The sequence below is a fragment of the Pyrus communis genome, chromosome 10, assembly GCF_963583255.1.
Source record: "Pyrus communis chromosome 10, drPyrComm1.1, whole genome shotgun sequence".
Lineage (NCBI taxonomy): Eukaryota > Viridiplantae > Streptophyta > Magnoliopsida > Rosales > Rosaceae > Pyrus > Pyrus communis.
Genome location: NC_084812.1, coordinates 14,623,373 through 14,640,826, shown reverse-complemented (window position 1 = coordinate 14,640,826; position 17,454 = coordinate 14,623,373). Strand labels below are relative to the sequence as shown.

Here is a 17,454-nt window from a genome sequence, read left to right as displayed (position 1 = left end):
TACAAACATAATGTACCTACAATATAATTTACCTATTGTTTAATCTTATAAGAAAATAATGTATCTACTATTTTATTTTATTTATTTATTTATTTTTGTTTTTGTCGAATATGTACTGTTTTATTTTAATGGAGATAATTTGTCTTGGTTTAATTTTTACGAAATTATTTATGCACTGTTTAACTTTCCCAAAATAATGGAACTACTATTTTAATTTACCTACAAAATAAATACTATTTGATTCAAAATTAATTTACTTATATTTTAAATATAAATATAGATAAATTATTTTTAACAAGCATATATGATAACAAACAAAAAATGCCTAATGTATGTAATAATCTAGGTAAAATAATTTACCTACAACATAAAATAATATTAATTGGTTTTTTGTTGTTTTATAAAACAATATTATTATTTGATGCAAAATAACTGATTGTACAAAGGATTTTTCTTTCCAAACGAAAAATGTGCCCATAAATTGTTTATGAACATAGCTAGCTAAATTTATATATATATATATATATATATTCCTAATATTTATCATACAAGAAAGGTAAAATTTTCATATGGGGTTAATTTCTAATCATAATTAGGGTGGGTAATAATATTTATTGACATAACTAGAGTTTTGTGGCATAAGTTGTAAATATGTGATGATAATTGGTTACATATTTGTTTACATGGCACTCTATTTGAAATTTGAGTTTTATTTGGAAGTTTAATATTATGTGGGTTTTTGTTTGGAAAATAAGAGTTTCAAAGGTCTTTTTCTAAAGAACCCTTTAAATTATAATGTTGATACAAGCATTAAGAAAATATTATGGGTTAAATTTAAGAGATTCTCAATCTAAGGGGACTCAAAAAAATATAAAAGGGCAACATGGTCAAACTAGTTATCACTGTATTAGTGAATTTGAGAGCAAGATAAACCGTAGAATAAGCAAAGGAACGCATCTAAGTCATCCACACCTAAACTTCGAGACTGAGATGAAACTTCGAATCTTTAGGAACTCCATTACTCATGAAAAAATCAAACACTTCATGTTTTGACACATATTCTACGCACAAAAATTGTATGTAATGAATAGGAGGACATTCTTTGACAACAACCATTATTGACTCCAAAGAAGAACTGACAAAGAACCAGCTAGTATATATCTATACCACCATGAGTTTGTTGCTCAACACCATCAACGAAGCTAACATAAACAACGAAGTAGACCTAAAAGGAGACGATAACACACGAACACAAAATCAAAATACCACTAGGAGAGGCTCACAACTAACTTCACCAAGGGGACACTTATAAACGGCAATACTAAAACAAAAAATAGCTCGGCAATAATCCAGGAGAAGAGGATGAGGAAGGCTAAGAGAAGGGGGAGAGGAGCTGCCACCGGCTCGAAGCCGGAGCCAGCGGCTATAGATTTTTATATGTATAAAAATGAACATTAATTTAGAACGTCAACAGAAACATGGAGACATAAGGACTGAAAAAGGGGCATATTCAATTCGTCTATGTCGTGGTTGTTTGTATATGTATATAGTGTAGAGAATTTAAAATCGTAAATTACGTAACCTTATCATATGTCAAATTCATTGCCTCCTGAAGAAACGCAAAGAATGTGCAAGAACTAGCTGTAATGACGAACTCACAAACTATTGACCCTTAACTATCGCAAACTAATCAATTATCTTGTATTTAAGCTTCCATGATCCTGATTAATTAGCCAAACCACACATATAGAGATCTATAGAGAGAGAGAGAGAGAGAGAGAGAGAGAGAGAGAGAGAGAGAGATGGAAGAGGGTAGGGGAATAGTTTGTGTAACTGGTGGAACAGGATATGTCGCTTCTTGGCTGATTATGAGGCTTCTTCAGCGTGGTTACTCCGTTCGAGCTACGGTTAGATTCAATCCTGCAGGTAACTCAGATCAGACGACCAACAAATTCTATGGTTTTGTAGTTATGTTGAATGTTGTTGAGCTTTGATGATAATGATCAATTTAGTTAGAAGATATGTATGAAATTCTAGTTGACGTGTCACTTCAGTTTTCTACCTAGAAGCTATATCTGAACATATAAGTTTATTGTAATTCTTAATCAATGCTTTATACGTTACTATTGCAATTGTTTGATCTCATAATTTAAGGTCATCTCCAATCGAATGCTGGCCAGAGGGCTCGTTTTAGCCATCTGACCTTCCAAGATATTAATATTTTAATGAATAGTACAAGGCCATATTTGCCTTCATCTCCAATCGAGGGTCAAAGGGTCATAGGGCTTATTTTAACCCTGTCACAAAAAATCGTCTCCAACCCAGGGCTAAACATAATTTATTATTTAAAAGCTACAACTTAAATTCAAATCCAACGGCTAAATTCATATTGTTTAATATTGTTTCATGTTACTTAATTTAATTTAATGTTGTATAATGGTTTAGAAAGTTATAGGAAAAAATAGAATTTAAAAAATATATGAAACAAATTTTGTAAAGAAGTTATAGGATAAAAATATGAAACAAATTTTGTAAAATAGAAGTTATAGGAAAAAATATATATAATTTAGAAAAAATATTAAAAAAAATTTGTAAAATAGAAGTTATAGAAAAAAAAATAGAAGTTATAAAAAAAATTGTGTAAAAAAAAATAAAAAATAACGGCTAGTTGACGTCAACTAGCCGTTGCATTTGAAATTTGGCCTAGAATTCCTGTCGATTATATCCGACAGGAATGCTAGAATTTCTGGCCCAGCCCGGGGCTGGCTGGATTGGGCCAGCCGGTTGGCCCTTTGGCCCTTTCAAATTCCGTGAGGTCCATGAGCCCTCTGGCTTAGCCCACAGTTGGGGACAGTTTTCGGGTTATTTTAGGCCCTCTGGTCCTCTGAACCCTTCGGTTGAAGATGGCCTAACATGATCGGGACTAGACAAACATAAAAACATCCCAGTGCGGCGAACTCAAAATTTTGTCTATGTGGGGCGTTAAAAATTCAACCAATATATATTTAAGTATAAAATTTCAAAGTTCGAATGTTACTGGGAGATTAGAATAATGTTATAAGTTATAACCTGTCTATACTGTTTTGCAATATGATTTTCTCTGCTTAATGCAAATCAATAGTAAATTTGAGCTAAATAGTAAAGTTTTTTTTTGTCATTTAGTGAGCCGCACAAAAATTTGAGAGGGACGGATTTAAGTTAAAGAACAACATTTTGGGGCGGTTTATTTCTATCAATTGGTGGTTAAAAGGACCAACTTTCATCTGTGTGTGGCCAGTGGACTTCAAGGTTCCGCTGGTGAAACATTCTAAACACATACACACACATCTTGTTTTTATCCACGCATTTCCAATTCGTTTCAATTGTATGGCATAGTTCTATTGTGTTATTAAGCGTGCACTGAAAGTATGACGGCAATTATCTATCAATGAATGTTATCAATTTATGTGTGAATGAATGGCATCAGTAGTTTATATGTGTGAGAACTAATCCAACATCATTCCGGTTGTTACTAAATTCAGTGGAATATTAGTCCTAATTGTTCAATTTCTTTATCAACTTAATCTTTCCTCATTTTTCTTTTTTCTATAGATTTCCCTTGTGGCCTTTTAACATATAATTACATGAGCTCATGTTTATATACTTCTACCATTATAATGTGGCAGCTGAAAGCAAGAGAGATATCAGCTACCTAACAACCCTACCAGGAGCATCGGACAGACTCCAAATCTTCCATGCAGATCTCAACCAACCTGAGACTTTTGATGAGGCCATCCAAGGCTGCACCGGAGTCTTCCACCTTGCTCACCCTATGGATATTGATAACAAAGAGCCAGAGGAAACTGTGACCAAGAGAGCCCTAGAAGGAACCCTAGGTATTTTGAAGGCATGCCTGAACTCCAAGACTGTGAAACGTGTCGTTTACACTTCTAGTTTGGCAGCAATATTGTTCAACAGCAAAGGTTTAAGTGAAACTGATGAAAATACATGGAGTGAGATCGATATCTGCAAAAGCAGCGGTCTTGTAGGCTCTTCTTACTTGGTTTCTAAGACTGTGGTGGAGAAGACGGCTTTGGAGTTTGCAGAAAAACATGGATTGGATGTTGTCACTGTAATTCTTCCCATAGTTGTTGGACCCTTCATTTGTCCAAATATTCCTTCTTCGGTATACATGGGAATGGCTCCCATTTCTGGTACTTTTCTCTTAAACTATATGCTTTTGTTAATGATATATTTGGCCACACACATGCAGCTTAATGGTTCATTCCATTTTTGGACAATCTTTCTACTCTAGTTTCAATCTATTCTTTTTCTTATCTTTTGAGTGGCTCAGATTCGTCCGGTTATAAATTCTCTTAAATTTTTTCACATGGATCTAATTATCAATTTCAAGAATGTAAATTCTAGAATTTTTCTATCTGATGTATCTAATTTGGAAATAAAGAACCATTTGTCGTGTCATGTTTGATAGGTACTCTTTTCTAATAGCGCTAAATTCTGGCGGCATCACGAGAGATATCAAGTCTTTTAACAAATTGTGTTCATCAAAATGACGAACGCATCAATATTTTTAAGTATGGGTTTATTTTAAACCATATTTACTATTAGACAGTATATGAATGAAAATATGCATTGACATAGTATTTCGTGAACAAATTCAGTATTCTAGTATGAGACCTTCAATCGATTTTTTTTTATTTTTTTTTATTTTTTGGGTGTGTGTGTGTATGTTTTGTTAATTTTGTAATATTTTGACCTATGTAGGTAACCAGGATCTATGTAAGTATCTTATTAACACATATATGGTACACATAGATGATGTAGCAAGTGCACATATCTATCTTCTGGAGTACCCTAATGCAAAAGGAAGGTACATTTGTTCGTCAGTGCAAACATCGATTCATGAATTATATGAATTTCTTCCTCCAAGATACCCCGAACTTCAAATACAAATACCAAAGTGAGATTACTTGTTTCTTCTCTAACTATATTGTTGTAAAAGAAATGTTAGAATCAATTGTTCATATGTCGTAAGTTAATTGTCAAGGGTTTTCACAACATATCCAAGTCATTTACAACTTGATTGAAATAGGCCTCGCAACCAGTTTAGCACTTGTTAACGGATAAGTAGCCACTTGTCCACACATGAACTACTTATTCTAGCAAAACTTATTTTTATTAACATAATATGGTCTCCTTTATGTTGTCAAATATGTTGAGGCCTACTTATTAACCCTCTCTTGTAATTTTTTTTCTTCTTCATTTTCCGTTTTCAGTTACTTAAAGGAGGTCAAAGGTTACAAAAGAACTAAGGTCTCTTCAAAGAAACTGTTGAATACTGGATTCGAATTCAAATGCGGCCTTGGTGAAATGTTTGATGGCGCTGTTCAATCCTACAAAGAGAAGGGTTTTCTTTAATTCATGTTTTGTACAAGTAAATGTGCATTGTAATTTGTAGTCAATCCTCCCCTGCAATGTGTGAATAACCAGTTTTACTTTCCCCCCTCTTATTTTTTCCTCGCAACAAGGTTCTGTACTTGGTTCGTATTGGTATTGACTCGTGTTGTGCGGAAGCGTCAACCAAGTGTGAGTGAAAAATAAACCACAATAACTGACAAAAGATAAATGGAACAATACCAACAAGAACACCAAGATTTATACTGGTTCGGCAATGCCTACATCCAGTTTGGAGACGACGGAGTATTCCACTATAATCAATGAGAACATACAATAGTGTTTATCACTCAATTTCCCAAAGACCCGAATAACCCAAACTCTCACACTTACAATAGGAAGAGAAAACCAAAAATACAAAGCAAGACAATTTGAGAAAATTCTTCTCTATGCCGAATGGCTTCTTGCTATTTTTCTCTCTTCCTTGTTTCCTTGATGTTGTGTTTGAGTTATGCCTACACCTCCTTTTATAGGCCAAAGGCCTCTCATCAAGTCAAAAGAATTAGGCATAAGTGCATCCATTCTTTGACCACAAATTAGGCATAAGAGCATCCATTTTATTTCCCACATGTAGCATGCCAACCATCAATTTTGACCACAAAAGTAGCCAACATCATTTGTTGGTTTTAGACTACATTTGGTTTGAGCCAACAATCAACAATCTCCACCTTGGCGCAAACCCTCTAAGTAGAACTCCCAATAGTCGTCTCCCACTCCCCCATGGGGCAATCAACAAATTTTACAAATGCTAATCAAGTCTAAGCAGTGCTTAAACTTGAGCAACTTAAGCCCGATCGTAAATCGATCAAATCGCTTGTACCATTGTCTTGGAGACTGCTTCAAGCCATACAATGATTTTTCCAATTTGCAAACCCAATTTTCCTTTCCAGCAACCTTAAAACCTTCTGGCTGAGACATATAAATCTCTTCCTCCAAATCACCATGTAAGAACGCAGTCTTGACATCAAGTTGGGCCAACTCAAGATCAAACTGCACAACCAAAGCCAACAAAATACGAATAGAAGAATGTTTTACTACAGGAGAAAATACCTCATTGTAGTCAATGCCTTCTTTCTGAGCATAGCCTTTAGCTACCAATCTGGCTTTGAATCTTACATTGTCTTTTCCCAAAGATTCCATCTTTTTGGCATACACCCATTTACAACCAATTTCTTTCTTCCCCTTTGGTAACTGAACCAGCTTCCAAGTCTTATTTTTATGAAGAGATTTCATCTCCTCATCCATAGATTTCATCCACAACTCGTACTCTGAACTCATGACAGCTTCTTTGTAGGTGGATGGAATATCATCTTCAATAATGGGAAGTGCATATGCCACAATATCAGTAAATCGAGCAGGCTTTCGAATTTCCCTTCTCGATCTTCTGGTTGCAATATAGTCTTGTTGCTGTGGAGGCTCTTGGGTAGGTGTCTCCTCTTCATCATCCTCGTCCTCATCATCATGATTAACTGTAGGACTAGTGTCTGTAACATCAGACCTTACTGGAACAACTGGAGTCTTCAGTAACTCCACCTGCTTTGAGCTACTCATGGTCTCGGTTGTTTCAGTTTCACCTTCATGCTTGTTCTGATTAACCATAGCAGCCTCATCAAAGGTCACATCTCTGCTTACAACAAATTTCTTCTCATCTGGACACCAGAGTCGGTATCCCTTCACGCCAGTGCTAAAGCCCATAAATAGAGCTTTCTTTGCTTTTGGATCCAACTTGCTTTCTCTGACATGATAGTAAGCAGGACAACCAAATATGTGTAAGAACTTGTAATCAGTACAAGGTTTACCAGACCATACCTCCATGGGCGTTTTGCCCTCATTCGCAACAGCTGGCAATCGATTAATGAGATGGCTTGCATAAGTAATTGCCTCAGCCCAAAACGCCTTGCCTAATCCAGCATTAGACAACATACACCGAACTTTCTCAAGCAAAGTACGGTTCATGCGCTCCGCCACCCCATTCTGTTGCGGTGTCTCCCTAACCGTGAAGTGCCTCACAATACCCTCATCTTGACAAACTTTCAAGAAAGGATCAGACTTATATTCACCCCTATTGTCTGATCTGAGAGTCTTGATCTTTCGACCGCTTTGCGTTTCAATCATCTTTTTCCACTTCAGGAATATCTTCAAGACTTCATCTTTACGCTTCATGGTGTACACCCATATTCTTCTAGAGAAGTCATCAACAAAAGAGACAAAATAATGGCTACCTCTCCAAGATGCATTCTTGGAAGGTCCCCAAACATCAGTGTGAACATAATCAAGAATGCCTTTAGTGTGGTGAATAGCAGTTCCAAATTTTACTCTAGTTTGCTTACCCAACACACAATGCTCACAGAATTCCAATTTGCATGCCTTTGCACCTTTCAATAAGCCTTGCTTCACCAATCCTTGCAACGCTTTTTCACCAGCATGCCCAAGACGCATATGCCATAACCTCGTGGTGTCTGTGCTATCTGCGTCAGCAGCTTCGGTGACAGCTGCTTCACCAATAACTGTACTCCCCTTCAAGAAATACAAGTTATTTCGTCTTGTACCTTTCATCACCACCAGTGCCCCGTAAACAGCTTTAAGAACTCCACCCTTCATGGTGATCTTGAGACCCTTGGATTCCAATGCACCCAGTGAGATAAGATTTTTCTTCATATCTGGTACATACCGAACATCACTTAATTCTCTGACTGTTCCATCATGCATCTTCAAACAGATTTTGCCTATCCCTTGTGTTTTGCAGGCATTATCATTACCCATCAAAACAACTCCACCATCCAGCTCCTCGAAGCTAGAAAACCATTCTCGAATGGGACATATATGATAGGTGCAACCTGAATCCAAAATCCACTCCTTGGAGTGACCATCAGCAGATGAACTAGCCAAAGCAAACTCGAAATCATCATCTCCAGATTTTGCAATATTTGCTTCAGAACCCGCTTTCTCATTCTCTTTGTTCTTCAATTTGGGGCAGTCTCTCTTCCAATGACCCTTTTGGCGACAAAAGGCACATTCATCTTTAGCAGGAAACTTCCCTCGTGACTTTGAACGAGATTTTCCCCGCTTCACATATTTTCTTTCCACTGTTCGACCCCTTGCAACAAGTGCCTCGGTTTGTGAATTGTGAGTCTTCAGTTCCTTCTTACGACACTCATGATTCACCAATGCCGCAGACACCTCATCAAGTTTCACCTCGGATTTTCCATACAACAAAGTAGTTGTCAAATGATCATAATCATCAGGCAATGAATTTAACAAACATAGTGCCTTATCCTCGTCAGGAATTTTCACATCAAGGTTTGCTAAATCAGCAAGTATTTTATTATAATCATTGAGGTGTTCGTGCATAGTAATACCTGGACGATACTGAAATCGGAAGAGTCGCTTCTTCAAGAAGAGCCGATTTTCTGCGCTCTTGGTCATATACTTCTCCTCCAATTTTGTCCATAACTCCTTAGCAGAAGTTTCCTTCATATACGGGTATTTCAACTCCTTATCAAGGAACGATCGAATAGCAGCACAAGCATGAAGATTAATTCGTGTCCACTGCTTGTCATCAATATCTTCTGGTTTATCTTCCAGAACCATATCCAACTCTTGTTGATACAACACATCCATAACTTCACATTGCCACATACCAAAATTATTAGAGCCATTGAATTTATCAACCTCTAACCTTGTAGTAGCAATTTGATGTCTATTGGATGTAGATGCCGACGAAGACGATGCCGACTCCTTCCCCTTCACAGATTCATCTTTATCTCCAGCCATCTACTCGGCACTATTCACGGGACTGTAGCGCCAGCAAATATTTTCACTCCCACGAGAACGCCTAGTCGAAAAACTAGGCTCTGATACCACTTGTTGTGCGGAAGCGTCAACCAAGTGTGAGTGAAAAATAAACCACAATAACTGACAAAAGATAAATGGAACAATACCAACAAGAACACCAAGATTTATACTGGTTCGGCAATGCCTACATCCAGTTTGGAGACGACGGAGTATTCCACTATAATCAATGAGAACATACAATAGTGTTTATCACTCAATTTCCCAAAGACCCGAATAACCCAAACTCTCACACTTACAATAGGAAGAGAAAACCAAAAATACAAAGCAAGACAATTTGAGAAAATTCTTCTCTATGCCGAATGGCTTCTTGCTATTTTTCTCTCTTCCTTGTTTCCTTGATGTTGTGTTTGAGTTATGCCTACACCTCCTTTTATAGGCCAAAGGCCTCTCATCAAGTCAAAAGAATTAGGCATAAGTGCATCCATTCTTTGACCACAAATTAGGCATAAGAGCATCCATTTTATTTCCCACATGTAGCATGCCAACCATCAATTTTGACCACAAAAGTAGCCAACATCATTTGTTGGTTTTAGACTACATTTGGTTTGAGCCAACAATCAACAACTCGTGCATGGTTTAAGGAATTCTTGTTATGATGAGCCTTCTGGCTAAAGACGTGAATATACTTGTTGGTAATTTTTAAATAAACATACTCATCCCTACTCATATAAATTCAACAGTAAGATAATGTAAGTATATAATACAAGTATATGACCAACGGAATTCAATTTCACAGTACCAATATAACCACTAACCTGAAGGTTAGGGTTCTTCTACAGCTCATCACTCACTGTATGCAAGGCTCAATTTATAAGGCTTAAGTTTCTTAGGTTTGCATGTCAAGTGAGAAAGCACGGACTCTTGCACTATAAGAAACCCTAAGACCTCGTTTGGTACACTGTATAACACACCAGATAGGACTAATAATACGGAGTCGGGTGTTTGGTGTCTGTATGTATTAAATAGTCACCAGATTAATAGTCCGGCCCAACTTATTTCATCCGGTTGACATCCGTTTAACTATACATCCCAAAACCACGGGATTATTTAGTCCGGTAGAAAACTCGCCCCTCTCGCTATCTCGGTCCCTCTTGCATCGCCTGCTCTCTCATCTGAATCCTAGGTTGCTGTGCCCTCCTCCTCCTCCTCCTCCTCCTCCTCTTTGTTCGACGCTTCTCCTTCTATTTTTCTTGCAATCTTTCGTCTTCTTCTTTACTCTCTTCTACCCTCCTTCTATTTTTCTTGCAATTTTCTTTCAATTGACTGAATTTGGTTATTATTCTCCCTAATTTTGCAATTGATTATAGTTTTTTCTTTTAATTAAAATATAGGGTTTGTCAATTTTCAGATCTGAAAAAATTAATCTAGTTTTTTTTTTTTTGCATGTGCACCATCTCCCCTGCCAAAAGAGCACTACTCACTACCTAGTTTGTTTTTTTGGTATTGGTCGAATCATTTGAAAATAAATCAATTTGATTGGGTTTTTGGCAAGAATTGCAAAGATCCTGAGTTAGGTATGTTGAAAATTTGAACTCAATTGAAGAAATGGATTGGGCGATTTTTTCCAGCTTCTTGAGTTTTTTGGTGAATTGGGTTATTATCTTTATGTTGTAGATTATATTCAAAACGGGGATTGAAAGTGCATTTGATTTATTTTATAGACTCCTGGCATCTAGAATGAAGCCTGATGAATTCATAATATCAAGCATGGTGGGTGCGGGTGGTGCTTGACTGCAGCAAGATTTGGAGAGCAAATCCAAGGATATGATGTAAAAGCTGGAGTTGAAAAATTCACAATAGTTCCAAATTCATCAATCATCAAAATTTCTCTTTAAAATAATAACATTTTTAAGTCTTTCTTATCCGATAGAGTCCCAAACCAATCACAGTATAAATAATAAGGTTATTAATCTAATATTGCACCAATCCGACTAATTCAGTCAGTACTATCCGATGACTATTCATCCTATCTGACTGAAATAGTCAGTCCAGTCTGAGGTGCCAAATAAGGCCTAAGTATACAAATCCATAATAGGTAACAAACGTAATTAATCCTAATCTTTTACAATTGCAAATCTCTAAACACGTGGTAAACAAGTGTTTGGTTCTCTATAGAACTTACATTCTCTCACTAGAGCTAATACTTGTTTAACACTATACAACTTAATATGGAATTATTCTTGAATGGCTGTGGAACAAAGTTCTCAATTTCAAGCTTTGATCATCAAGCAGTATTCATGAAGAACTAGAAGGAATTGTACTTATCTTTCATGAGTACCATAATCACTTTCATGAAACTAACCAATACATTAAACTCCAACAAGACATGAACAACGAAAGGTGTGACTATATATGTACCGAAAAACACATCTAACTCATGGTCCTATTTAGAACTGATAAGACAGTACATCTTGATGCCTCAAATTGAAGTCCTTTGGTTGTTCATCTTTATAACAATTCCATGAATTGTCACTCATCATGTATTCATGTATACATACGATAGGTCATCTTTATAACAATTCCACGAATTGTCACTGATTAGGTATTCATGTATACATACATACTATCATAATTAGATGTTGTGTACTTTAGGGAAACCTCAACAACCTTTCAGCATTTAACTTTTTGAGCTAAGAGTTCTTCAGTGTTAATACTTGAATGCATATTTCAAACTTAACAACTTGTAACTGAAGAAATAAATTTCTGAAAAGAAAACTAACACACAGCTCCTACTAATTTGTTGCATCAAAACCAGCTAATGCTCCCATTTTTGCAACATGCTTCTTCAAGGGATTTGCAATCATTGAACTAGTCTCCAAGTAATCTATCTTGACCAAGCGTGTCGTTACCTTTTCTCGAGCAGTGAGATACTTGATATCCAAGTTTCTTGTTGCAGCCGACCTCTTATTATTCTTCGAAAGAATATTGATGCATTATTATCACAGTAAATTTGAATTGGCCTTGAGATTGAATCAACAACTTGGAGTCCCATTATAAAGTTCTTCAACCAAATTACCTGATTTATAGTCTCATAGCATGACAAATATTATGACACCGTAGTTGTAGCTACCATTGTGTCGTGCTTTACACTCCTACAAGAGACTGCCCCATAAGCCATCGTAAAAACATAACCTAAAGTTGACTTGAGGTCATCTTAGCATCCAGAAAATTCCGAATTACCATAACCTTCTAAGACTAAACTATTTGTCATTTTGAAAATCAACATGTGTGTCTTGGTTCTTTCAAATATATCTCAGTACTCTCTTTGCTCCATTCCATTAAGCTTTTCATGTATTGGACTGACATCTACCAAGGACACTGATTGTGAAAGCAAGATCTGGTCTAATTGTGCATACTTAAACTCCCCACTAAAGATGCATATGATTTACCTTTCATGATTCTCCTTTCCAAATGATTTTGAGGACATTGTTGCTTACTTAACTTATCACCTTTCGAAATTGGCATTTCAATAGTACCACAAGAAGACATGTTGAATCTCTTCAAGACTTGCTCTATATAACCCTTACGTGATAATCCAATCAAACCTCTCCTTTTGCCTCTTAATTTCAATCCCTATGATATATGATGCCTCTCCAAGATCTTTCATCTCGAAATTCCTTTTTAGAAAAGACTTGGTTTCATCAAACAAACTTTAAGTATTTGTGGCAAGCAGTATATCATCTACATAAAAGCAAAATGATAAAACTACACCCACTGATCTTCAAATAAATATAAGTGTCTGAGGATTTTCTGTGGAGCCATGTTCCTTAACAACTCAATGAAATTTAAGGTACTATTGTCTTGAAGCCTGTTTTAGTCCATAGATGGACTTCTTTAACTTGCAAATCAAATGTTCATTTCTTTCTTCTCTAAAGCCCTCTAGTTGCTTCATGTATATGCATTCTTCTAAATCACCATTTAAGAAAGATGCTTTTACATTTATTTGGTGCAAAACCAAAGCAAAATCCACCATAGCCAATGATGAACACTCAAAGTTTCTTTATAATCAACTCCATCTCTTTGAGTGAACCTTTTTGCACCTTGCCTTATGCCTCTCTATATTCCCATCAGTGTTCTAAAAAATGTCCTAGGCGGCCGCCTAGGCGCTGGGGCGGTGGAGTGCCGTCGGAATTTATGCCAAATCGTTCATAAAATCGAGTATGGTTTAGTCGGCCGCCTAGGCACTATATAGGCGATCTAGGCAGTGGTAGGCGGCTATAGGTGGCTGTCTAGGTGCCCTCGTCGGAGCCTCAGCAGTTCTCCGTTCTGCTGCTATCTAATGAGAAGAAAGGGAATGAACTGGAAATCTCTGGAATACATACAAACCCCACTTGATTGTTGAATGAACCCACCTAGATTACTTCACAAACTGCTTTTTGACAAGTGGGCTGCGGCGATGTTGCTTGATAGTTGGGTTTTTTGGAATTCTTTTGGACTTTTAGGTTGAAGGTTGGGGGTTTGAAGTAGCTTTTGGAAGTGGTGGGAGAGAGGATATGAGAAGTAGCAGTGCCCTTTCTTGAAGACAGAGATGATGCGATGGAAACGAAGCTAATTACAATAATAGAGTGGCATCTAATGTGGATAGCCACATCATTTGAAAAATTTGCAAAACCAAATAAAGCAATAAGAAAGACTCCTCATATACCACAATCATCATTTAATTAACTAGTTTTTCTTAATTATTGGTTTATTAAATAATGAAATTTAAAAATCTGATTAATTCAAATGATGTGGCTGTCCACATCAAATGTCATCTAAGATGGTATGAAAAAATAGTACAAAAACATGGTATAAATAGCATTACTCGAGAGAGAAAGGTGTTAACCAAAAAATAAAGAGAGAGGCGCACGATTTGGTTATTTTAATTAGTTGATGGAAACGAGGAGTCTTATAATATGAGAAAGATCTCTGATGCGGCATAAGACATGAAGAGAAAAAGAAAAGAAAGTGTGGGGTGGGTTGGGATGGGCTGGGCTGGGCTGGGCCATTTTATATGCTTACAATCTTATTAACTTTTAAATTGGGGTTAATAATAACAGTACATTATAAGCATAATTAGCTTTTATTATGATAAATTTAATTTAATTAATAAAAATTATAAAATTCGCCTAGTCCGCCTAGGTCTTAAGCCCCAAACAGCTGCCCGACTAACGTCTAGCGTCTTTTAGAACCATGATTCCCATTCAAATCTCTCTTGGTTTTAAATACCCATTTGAAGCCTATTGGCTTAATTCGTTTTGTCTGTTCCATTAACTCCCAAACCTCAATATTCTCCTTTGAGATCAGTTCACTATGCATGCCCTCCATCCATTTATCAACATTTGAACTCGAGACAGCTTCTATAGAGGTTATAGGATCATCAAATTCTAAAAAATTAATGTAAGTTTCTGTTAGGTACACGAAATCATTTGAAATTGTCGGTTTTCTTACCCTAATTATTCTTTTTAAAGAAGCAGGATCATGTTGAACTATGATAGTCCCTTGGTTTTGCTGTTGTTGATTCATTGGTGTTCTATTGCTCCACCAACTTGACTAATGACATTTTTTTAGCTATTTCTTGCCCACTTTTGCTTGCACCATTGTTAGCTTGTAAGTTATCATCAACATCGTTCTCACCTTCCTCTACATGTCTACTGATCTCAACTATTTTTGTTGTTTTGTCTTATTCTATCTTGACTCCATTTCACCTTCTTCTTCAAAGATGAATCCATAAGTCTTAGAACCAGATTAGTATCCAAACCATACTCTAAGAACACTATCTTACCAGTTTCAACAATTTCGAATTGTTACTAGGGCAATAAAATCTGAATCACCTTGATCTTTAAGCATACCCTACAAAGAAATGGCTGACTGTTTTGGAATCAAGCTTTCTGCCATTAGGATTGTAAACTTTTTCTTTTACCTTATACCTTTAAATATGTAGATGGTTATAGATTGTAACTGAAATCAACCCAATTAAGTCCAAATTTTAATGCTTGCAAGTGTACAAATCATAGTATAATATAGCAGGCAAGCACAAGATCGTTCCAACTAAGATTGATATAATTCTAGTTATCTAACTCTATTTAAATTGCACTTGAATTGTAATAGAAAATTTGATGATTGGAGAAAGAATTTTGAAATTGTGATTGTAAATGAAAATGAAATGAACTTAACTAAGTGATGACAACGACAATGAAAACAAATTATAATTCAATTCCGAAAGATACTAGAGCATCCGATTCACCATAACCAATCCTACTCAATTCCAACAATTAATTATTAATGAATATAAAACCAACTTGACGGTCGAGTTCCTCTAACTCATATAGTATCCATGGCATCTAGATTACTACGTATACTCATATGTGCTAATAATCTATGGCATCTAGACTACTAAACACACACAAGTTTATTAACAATTTGGGAACTAAATAAAAGACCACGTGAAACCTAGTGTAAGGCATCTACATCAAGGAATTCATGGTACCATTTGCAAGACGCTAAGACCGAATTAACATGGCATCTGTGTTAACTCGCATCACATACACTTGATTTAGACCCAAGTGGTAGCTAATCACATAGATTAAAATCAAGTTCATAAGCACATCAAAATGAAACTCAAGGGAATGCAAATTGATAAATAAATAAACTGAAACATTAAGCAATCATGGTTAGGCTACATCTTAGCCTTAGCGAAATGAAATTAGTTTTGAAACATAATATAAAACAGTATTGAATCCATCATAAATTTGAAAAGAAAATTTAGTTTTAGAAAAAGCTTGAAAAATGCCGTATTCTGCCACACCTCAATCTCCCAATTCCATCTCCAACTTATCTATTTTTCTTCTCTTCTTCAATTATGACCAGGTTCCTTCTTTGAATTCTCCAAAAGCCCAATTTATTGTCTAGCCGTTTCTTTTCATTTTCCGTAACCAACAATAGCCAATTTTATAGATAAAAAATGGATGATGATAAGCTCTTGAATTCCTTAATGGCCATTTTGTACATTAAATCACCTTCACTGATTTCTATTAGACGACTTCTTCAACTCTTTGCTTGATAACGAATGACAATAGCATCTCCTTGCTTGACTTCCATCATATTTGAAAATAGAAATATCTCCCCTGCAATCGAAATGACTGTGGAACCAAATATCCCGAATTTGTGCTCTTGTCAAAAACCCACGAATTACAAACTAATTTGAATTGGTGTTTCACCATCTTTCTCTAATTTTTTCTCAGTTGAAATCACTTGCTCTGCTGCTACTGTATGTCAATTGTGACTCCATAAAAATGAGATAAAACAAATGCAAGCCTTTTTTCCTTCTGTTGGTTCGAGTGGAAGAAAAACCATCCCTTTAATGTGGTAGTCACATGCCAAAGTTTGTTTCACAAATTTGTTGACAAGTCAATCGCTCCTTGTTAGACAAAATGGCAAACCTGGATAAAAGTTTAATTAAGAATAAGTTTAGCTTTTTAGTACTGGGGCTTAACAAGATGACAAATAATTCCCAAGATTAAAATGGTGCCCAACAAATCTTTATGCAAGTCAATAATATTGCGATTCCGTCATCTCTTTTCCCTAGCCATAAAGGCACAAAAACATGTACATCCTTTCATTTAAATCCAACATATCTTAAGAAAAATGTAATTTTTCGGACAAAATAAGTAGTATAATTTCTGATCGTTAATGGTTCAGACTAGGCTGCCTTCCAGTCCATAACTCAAGGTATGTTTTCCACTAACTTTATAGGCACCCTATTGAGAATATAATTGGTAATTTTCACTGTTTCTCCCAATAAACAACTTGGTAATTTTACACTGCAAATCATGCTTCTCACCATGTCCATCAAAGTTTTATTTCTTCTCTCTGCAAACTTGTTTTGCTTAGGTGTACTAGGTGTAGTATACTAAGCTACAATTCCATTAGCTTGCAAGAATAAAGCAAAGGGTCTAGAATGACTACCAATTTTGATTGTAAATACCATAGTACTCTCAACCCTTATCAAACCTGACAACTTTGATTTTTCTTTCCAATTGATTTTCAACTTCAGTTTTATAAATTTTGAAAACTTGAAAGGGACTTGATTTTCTGGAATTAAATAGATGAAACAAAATCTTGAAAAGTAAACAATGAAGGTTATGAAATACTTGTTTCCTTCAA

The 17,454-nt window shown here is 35.9% G+C and overlaps 1 protein-coding gene across 1 annotated transcript; it reads left to right on the top strand.

The window, feature by feature from the left end:
• Positions 1-831: 831 nt before the first annotated feature.
• LOC137746483 (protein BRI1-5 ENHANCED 1) lies at positions 832-5,496 on the top strand. The gene is made up of 4 exons (XM_068486507.1): positions 832-1,926; positions 3,666-4,193; positions 4,765-4,960; positions 5,277-5,496. The coding sequence occupies exons 1-4, from the start codon at positions 1,803-1,805 to the stop codon at positions 5,416-5,418; spliced, it is 990 nt and encodes a 329-aa protein (XP_068342608.1). The 5' UTR covers positions 832-1,802; the 3' UTR covers positions 5,419-5,496.
• Positions 5,497-17,454: the final 11,958 nt, after the last annotated feature.